Source organism: Desmodus rotundus, chromosome 12 (genome assembly GCF_022682495.2).
Source record: "Desmodus rotundus isolate HL8 chromosome 12, HLdesRot8A.1, whole genome shotgun sequence".
NCBI classification, from domain to species: Eukaryota; Metazoa; Chordata; class Mammalia; order Chiroptera; family Phyllostomidae; genus Desmodus; species Desmodus rotundus.
Genome location: NC_071398.1, coordinates 43,187,381 through 43,195,130, shown reverse-complemented (window position 1 = coordinate 43,195,130; position 7,750 = coordinate 43,187,381). Strand labels below are relative to the sequence as shown.

At 60.4% G+C, this 7,750-nt stretch overlaps 1 protein-coding gene across 3 annotated transcripts; it reads left to right on the top strand.

Moving 5' to 3' along the window:
* Positions 1–553: 553 nt before the first annotated feature.
* DMWD (DM1 locus, WD repeat containing) lies at positions 554–7,383 on the top strand. 3 transcript variants are annotated; one of them, XM_053914754.1, is made up of 6 exons: positions 584–1,107; positions 2,261–2,443; positions 4,426–5,694; positions 6,695–6,769; positions 6,882–6,948; positions 7,082–7,383. In XM_053914754.1, the coding sequence occupies exons 1-5, from the start codon at positions 673–675 to the stop codon at positions 6,897–6,899; spliced, it is 1,980 nt and encodes a 659-aa protein (XP_053770729.1). In that variant the 5' UTR covers positions 584–672; the 3' UTR covers positions 6,900–6,948; positions 7,082–7,383. The 3 variants fall into 3 exon arrangements, with proteins under 3 accessions (XP_053770728.1, XP_053770729.1, XP_024425183.3); XM_053914753.1 differs by lacking the exon at positions 6,882–6,948 and having other exon boundaries at positions 554–1,107; XM_024569415.4 differs by lacking the exons at positions 6,695–6,769; positions 6,882–6,948.
* Positions 7,384–7,750: the final 367 nt, after the last annotated feature.

Here is a 7,750-nt window from a genome sequence, read left to right as displayed (position 1 = left end):
TATACATTGGAGGTTATTGGAAAGTGTGGAGGCGTTTGAGGGGTTAGTATTAATCAGTAGTGGGTCAGATGAAGTACTTGGAGTTTTATGGAGACATGGGGATCAGCGAGATTTTGGGGATCATCCGCAGTGCGGAGGAATGGCTGGAGATGCTGTGGCCAGTTGGGGAGATTACGGTGTCGATGGGAAACACTGGAAGTCAGTAGGGTGTATGTTGGGAGTCTGTGGAGACACTGGGTTCACCTGGGATCATGTGTGAGGTCACGAGAAGGCCAGGAGAGCAAAGAGGCTGTCTCCTCAGGGTTTCTCCGTTGCTAGGCAAACGGTTCCCAGGGCGCCGTTGCTAGGGACTTGTTCTTTTTAAAAACCACGCCTCTTTCTCCTGTGGGCCCCGCCCCCGCAGCCAACCACACGTCTGTCTCAAGCACCAAGGCCGCGCCCACCTTCTCGCCCCGCCCACAGCCCCTGAACCGTTTCCCGAGCGACGGCTGGGGCTCATCCCGCCTCCCGACCCTATTGCCAATCGAAGACACGTCGCCCGGGCGACGACACCACCTCTTCCGGCGCGGGCCCGCGGCTTCCGTCAAGGGGCCGGGCGGCTGGTGGCGGGCGGCGGGCGGCGGTAGGGCAGTGGCCGGGCCCCGGCGCGGGGCGGGGGTGGGGGCGCCCAACATGGCGGCGGGCGGCGCGGAGGGCGGCTCGGGCTCCGGCACTTCCATGGGGGACTGCGCGGAGATCAAGTCGCAGTTCCGCACCCGAGAGGGCTTCTACAAGCTGCTCCCCGGAGACGGCGCCGCTCGCAGGTCGGGTCCGGCTTCCGCCCAGACCCCGGCGCCGCCCCAGCCGCCGCAGCCCCCGCCCGGTTCTACCTCCGCCTCCGGCGCCGCGGGCCCCGCGTCGTCTCCGCCACCCGCAGGCCCCGGTCCCGGCCCCGCGCTGCCCGCCGTGCGCCTCAGCCTGGTGCGCCTCGGGGAGCCGGACAACGCCGGAGCCGGGGAGCCGCCCGCCACGCCCGCGGGTCTGGGGGCCGGAGGAGACCGCGTCTGCTTCAACTTGGGCCGCGAGCTCTATTTCTACCCGGGCTGCTGCCGCCGCGGAAGCCAACGGGTGAGCGGCTTGCATCGCGAGCGGCCTGGGTGCTGAAAGGGTGAGGGTCCCTAAGTGATCCAGAAGTGGCAGCAGGCCCGAGACGACCTGGGGCCCTAGTTAGGCATCCTAGACATGATGGACATCCCAGGGGGAAAGGGTTCTTGGAGGTAATGCAGAATTCTAAAAGGTGATGGGAAACCTTGGGGACGTGTGGATCCCTGGGGGTTGTGGGATGGTGAGTATTCTGGAGATGATGGAGAATCCAAGACGACGTAGATCCTCCGGCTCCGGGTGGCAGGCATTGTGCAGGTGATGGGGAATCCTGAGCTGATGCAGGACCTGGAGGTGTTAGGAGGGGTCTTGAGACTTGAGCAGTCACACCTGACCTTTGGGTCAGGATTCTGGAAGAGATGGGGGCTTAGAGGTAATAGGGATCCCAGAGAAAAACTAGGGTTCTGGAGGTAAATGAGAGTCTCTGAGCCGATGGGAGAGCTGGGGTGGTGAGAGCCCAGAGGGGACATCCTCAGGTGTGATGCGTGCCTTTACAGTGATGTAGGTGCCGGAGGGGATGGGACCCTGGGATTTATCATGGTCCCCAGAAGTGATGGGTATCCTGAGAGCCCAGAGGGGGTGAAGGTACCTAAATGTGGAGGACTATGAGGTTTAATGGGTCCCTGAACTATGATGGGGTTCTGAGAGTTGGGAACTCCAAAGTGAAGGGGTTCCTGAGATGGGCTTTAGAGGCCTGGGGATTTGGGTGACCCTGAGTTTTGGGGGACTTGGAATGTTGAGGTCCTAAGACCCAGGGAAGTTGGCTGAGGTTATGGGGCAGGACTGGACAGGAATCAGAGCTCAGGGACTATAGGGACCCCGAACCCTGATGCTGTGGGTAAGGGTGCCTCTGAAGTTGGAAGGATCCAGCTTTGGGGTGGCATGTGGTCTTATGCCCGGGGTGGGGGGCATCCTTCTGTCTGTTTTTCTCTCTGCTCTGTCTGAGATTTGGTTCCCTCTTCCTGTCTGTGGTTGCTCCCTCTCTCCCCACTCACCCACCTACTACCCACTTCCCTCAAGAGTTTAACCCTGCTTCCTCTTAGTGGTTTCCCCCAACCTCAACACCCTCTTCCTTCCTCAGTGGTAGAAGCCATTAACCCCTTCTCTCCCACCGCTTAAGTCCATTGACCTCAACAAGCCAATTGACAAGCGGATCTATAAGGGCACCCAGCCCACCTGCCATGACTTCAACCAGTTCACTGCTGCCACAGAGACCATCTCCCTGCTGGTGGGGTTCTCGGCCGGCCAGGTGCAGTACCTGGATCTCATCAAGAAGGACACCAGCAAGCTATTCAATGAAGAGGTGAGGGGCCCCTTCCCTTCCCTCTCACCCACCCCCCACACACAGTGGACTGCAGCTCCCCGGGAGCTGCGCTCCTCATTCTGAGAGGGGCAGGATGGGGGTGGGGGGGCGAGTGCACTGGCAGCTATGTGGGGTGGGTGGCAGGCGGCAGCTAATATGGTAGCAGCTGACAGTGACACCCGTGCCTGCTGTGCCCAGGCAGAACACGTTACTCCTGGGGTTTTCATCCAGCAGTGGATGCGGGATCAAGAAGCCCATTCTGCAGATCAGAGAACTGAGGCTACTCACTGGTTCGGACTTGCCTGAAGTCACAGCCCTTGGTCTTCAAATTCTAGGCCCAGAGGGCATTGGGTTCAAATCCTTGCTGCACCACATTTATTCACCCTGTGGCTTTGGGAAGCCGACAGTTGCTCCCTGAGCCTCAGTTTTCCTCCTCTGCAAAATGGATTTTCCTCCCTGCTTCACGGGGCTGTTGTAAAATCACGCATGGAGATTGTTCAGTCCCGGGCAGACTTGGCACAAGAGGAATGCCAGCGGGCGGCCCTGTCCATAGGCAGGGATTACCCGCAACCTCTGTCCAGAGGCACCTCGGTGTTCCAGCTGCACAGGTGCATGGATGGCAGCAGGGAGTGAGTGGAACGGTGGATGCGGTCAGAATGCGCCAGCTCACCCGTTCGCAGAGTGTTTATTGAGCATTCGTCCCACCAGGCATGTTCTCAGCACTGGGGATGTCTCATCTCAGTGAACAGGACAGAGACTGGCGTGCCTTTGCAAAGCTTCCATCTAGCTAGGGAGACACACAGTTATCGAAGAAGCGAGGTGTGCTGTACGGCAGAGGGTGCCGAGTGCTGGGGAGAAAACCCAGCGGGGAAGGGGCGCGGGGAGGGCTTGGTGAGGTATAAGTGGTGTGGGCAGGAAGGGCCTCACCACAGGGTAACATCAAAATAAAGACATGAAGGGGGCAAGAAAAGTTATCTGGGCAAGGACCTTCTGAGTGGAGGGAACAGCGAGGACAGAAGCTCCGAGACAGGACCTGGCCAGAGCAGTTTTGGAGGGGGTGGGGTGGTAGGTGATTTTGGGAAGTCCCTGGAGAGGCCCGGTCTAGCGGGGGCTGCAAGGCCTTGGGAAAGGCTTGGGCTTTCAGAGCCTGTCTCCCCCAGGGTTCATCTGAGCCATAGGACACAGAAGTGGTTTCATTTGATTATTTTCTCAATTCTCCCAAGAATGAGAAGCAACTCGGATACCTAGAAAAGAAGTGAATTCATTCCTATCAGTGGATGCCTGAGGGCGTGAGGGCGTAGTTCCCTCTGGGGCCCCGGTTGAGAAGGGCTGCCCTGGTATACGGAAGTGGGGAGCGCGCCAGGGGCTGACTCCCATTTTCCCAGCAGCCATCTGGCAACAGTGTAAGAGTGGGCATGGGCAGTGGTGGCGTGGTGACCATTTAGGCCATTGCAGGACTGATGGCGGCTGGGACCAGGGTGGCAGGGGTGAGGGTTGAGCAGAGGATGAGGGTCTGCAGATTATCGAAGAATTGGATGTGAATTGTGAGGAGAAAAGGAGCAAGGATGAGCCTCAGGCAGGACGGGGTGGTCATTCCCTTGTCCGGGAGACACCAGGCAGCTACTCCTGTGTGCAGAGCTCTGTTTTCCGGGGCTGGAACAGTGCGCCCAGGAGACAAAGCTCCCTTCCTTGGGGGGGCTGAAATCCTGTGACTCCGTCTGTGGCCTTAAGCCTGACGTGGTGAAGATGGTGGGGGGCGTTAGACAGATGGAGGGCAGCTCTCTGGGAGGCAGGACCGCTCCCTTGCCAGAGATGGGACATCAAGGCTCCGTGGGGTGCCTGAGGCTGCCTCACAAGCAGCCCTTCTCCCGCACTGCCTAGAGTGGAGCCTCCCCTTTTAGGAGGCCTGGGGAGCCAGGCTGTGGAGGAGGCCTGCCTTGGGCTGATTGCCTTTCCCCCACCCCCATCATCTCCCCTGGCAGCGGCTGATTGACAAGACTAAGGTGACGTATCTGAAGTGGCTGCCTGAGTCGGAGAGCCTGTTCCTGGCATCACACGCCAGTGGCCACCTGTACCTATACAACGTCGGCCACCCGTGCGCCCCTGCGCCGCCCCAGTATAACCTGCTGAAGCAGGGCGAGGGCTTCGCTGTCTACGCCGCCAAGAGCAAGGCGCCCCGCAACCCGCTGGCCAAGTGGGCAGTGGGCGAGGGGCCCCTCAACGAGTTTGCCTTCTCGCCCGACGGCCGGCACCTGGCCTGTGTCAGCCAGGACGGCTGCCTGCGCGTCTTCCACTTCGACTCCATGCTCCTGCGGGGGCTCATGAAGAGCTACTTTGGGGGCCTGCTGTGCGTGTGCTGGAGCCCTGATGGGCGCTACGTCGTGACAGGTGGTGAAGATGACCTGGTCACCGTGTGGTCCTTCACCGAGGGCCGCGTGGTGGCCCGAGGCCACGGCCACAAGTCCTGGGTCAATGCCGTGGCCTTTGACCCCTACACTACAAGGGCCGAGGAGGCGACAGCAGCCAGTGGTGATGGGGAACGGAGTGTCGAAGAGGAAGAGGAGCCCGAGGCAGCCGGCCCAGGCTCGAATGGGGGAGCCCCTCTCTCCCCGATGCCCAAGGCCGGCTCCATCACCTACCGCTTTGGCTCAGCTGGCCAGGACACGCAATTCTGCCTGTGGGACCTCACTGAAGACGTGCTTTACCCACACCCACCCCTGGCCCGCACCCGCACGCTCCCCGGCACCCCTGGCACCACGCCACCGGCCACCAGCAGCTCTCGGGGTGGTGAGCCTGGCCCTGGGCCCCTGCCCCGCTCCCTGTCCCGCTCCAACAGCCTCCCGCACCCGGCAGGCAGTGGCAAGGCGGGTGGCCCAGGCGCGGCAACAGAGCCCGGCACGCCATTTAGCATCGGCCGCTTTGCCACACTCACACTGCAGGAGCGGCGGGACAGGGGGGCGGACAAGGAGCACAAGCGCTACCACAGCCTGGGCAACATCAGCCGGGGGGGCGGCGGGGGCGGCGGCAGTGGGGACAAGCCCAGCGGCCCTGTTCCCCGTAGTCGGCTGGACCCAGCCAAAGTGTTGGGCACGGCGTTGTGCCCGCGCATCCACGAGGTGCCCCTGCTCGAGCCCCTGGTATGCAAGAAGATCGCCCAGGAGCGGCTGACGGTCCTCCTCTTCCTGGAAGACTGCATCATCACCGCCTGCCAGGAGGGCCTCATCTGCACCTGGGCCCGGCCCGGCAAGGCGGTGAGTCGGCCACGCAGGCCTGCACGACCCGGGGTCCAGGAAGAGGCGGGTATTAGAGGAGGAATTTGTCACTATCACAGCCTCTAGCCCGGTGGGCTGAGGGGAACCAGGAAGTCTGTGTCTCAGAGCAAGCCCTCTCACCTTCAGTGACACGCTCTAGGACCCTGGCAGCAATCAGTCAGGTAGAAGAGAGCTGGGAGTGGAGGGCACCATGGCCAGCTCTCAGATCGCTTGTCAATTGAAGCCAGATTGTGTTTCTAAGGAAAATGTGATTTTTTTTAAAAGATTTATTTTTAGAGAGAAAGAGGGAGAGAAACATCAATGTGTGGTTGCCTCTCAAATGCCCCTTACTGGGGGCCTGGCCCATAACCCAGGCTTGTGCCCTGACTGGGAATGGAGCTGGCGACCCTTTGGTTCTCAGGCCAGCGCTCGATCCACTGAACCACAGCAGCCAAAGTGAAAATGTGATTTTTCAATAGTGAAACTTTATGGATATCATGGGTCAAGTTCTGTGGATCAGATTGAGCCTTGGGCCTGGCTTCCAGCCTGGGCCTGCACTGTTGGGATAGGAGCCCAGGGCGGGAGGCACAGTCTGTGGAGTCCCCGGCTTGGGATCCAGCCCTGCACTTGCTGTGTGCCTTCGGGCAGGTCCCTGTCCCCTCAGACCTCTGTCACCTCTTAGCACAGGGAGGCTTGAAAATGGGTGGTAGGGGGTTGATGCGCCCACCTCCTGGGTGGCTCTGGGGTTCAGGAAGACCCCTGCTAGGTGGAGCACAGTCCTGGCACCTTGTAACTTCAGAGCTGTGGGCTCCTGTCTCAGCTCCTCAGGGCCAAGGTGGCAGGTCTGAGGGCCAAGGCTTGATTCCTCCGAAGGAAGGTTTGGGGATCATAGCATCTTGTATCCCTAGAACTTAGGGCACAGTCTCATAGCCTCATAGGTGGGGCCCTGGGATTTAGGGAGTCTGCAGATTCCTGAAAGAGACCCCTCTATCTCCCCTAGTTCACAGACGAGGAGACCGAGGCCCAGACAGGGGAAGGAAGTTGGCCCAGGTCACCCAGCAAGTCAGTGGTAGAGGTAGGACTGTCCCTGAGTTCTTTACCCCCAGAATCTTCAGAACCCCCCTCAGAAGGGGACCCCAGTTTTCCCTTCTCCCCACCTCCACCCATACCCCATCCTCTCTGCTCAGGGTCACCTGAAAACTTAAATTATTGTATAAAAGTGCTGCCTGCTGGGACAGGGAAGCTAGCCAAGATGTAAGTTCCGGGACCTAGAGCAGCAGCCTCTGTGGGTGGGGGTGGGGCCTGGGATGGACTGAGGGGCGAGGCCAGGGTGGTGGGAGCCCCAGGTGGTCTCTAACTCCTCTGTCTCCCCTCTCATCTTCCTCAGGGCATCTCCTCCCAGCCAGGCAACTCCCCAAGTGGCACAGTGGTGTGAAGCCACAGATGTGGATGTTGGGTCCCCCCACCCCCACCCCACCTCCTAGCCATAACCCTGCCGCTGACCTCACGGATCAACGTATTAACAAGACTAACCATGACGGATGGACTGCTCCGGTCCCCCGCCCTGCACAAATTTGGGGGGCAGAGGGTCCCCCCAGACTGGCCTAGCCCCTGGGGGCTTGTAGTGGCCCATGTGGCCTCAGCCTCGTCCCCACCCACTGCCAAGTACAATGACCCCTCCTGCTGAAACATCAGTGTTAGCCTCATCCCTGTCCCCAGCATGTGACTGGTCACGGGCGGGGAGCTCCCCACCCACAAGAGCCCCAGCTCTGCAGTGTGCCCTTCGGTCTGTGGGCAGGGTGGGGGCCACCTGCCCCTCCCCGACCCCGAATCCCAGTCCCAGCCCCCCCACCCTCCCTTGCTGTTGTTTGTGCTTTTGAAGAGTGTTAAGTTATGGAAGCCCCTTAGGGCCGTCCCTGTCCCCAGCCCCCCTTATTTATACTAAAGTCCCCTGTTTTCACAGCGTGTCTGTTCCTTCCTGGGAGGTGTGGAGGGAGTGTGTGTGTGCTGTCACTGTGTGCGGCATCAATTCCACCCCCCCCCTTTTTTTTTAATA

Coding starts and splice junctions, on each gene's coding strand:
- DMWD (XM_053914753.1), top strand. CDS start 673: ATGGCGGCGGGCGGCGCGGAGGGCGGCTCGGGCTCCGGCACTTCCATG. Junction 5,695..6,694: donor GGGCCCGGCCCGGCAAGGCG/GTGAGTCGGCCA, acceptor TATCTCCCCTAG/TTCACAGACGAGGAGACCGA. Junction 6,770..7,081: donor CCAGCAAGTCAGTGGTAGAG/GTAGGACTGTCC, acceptor CATCTTCCTCAG/GGCATCTCCTCCCAGCCAGG.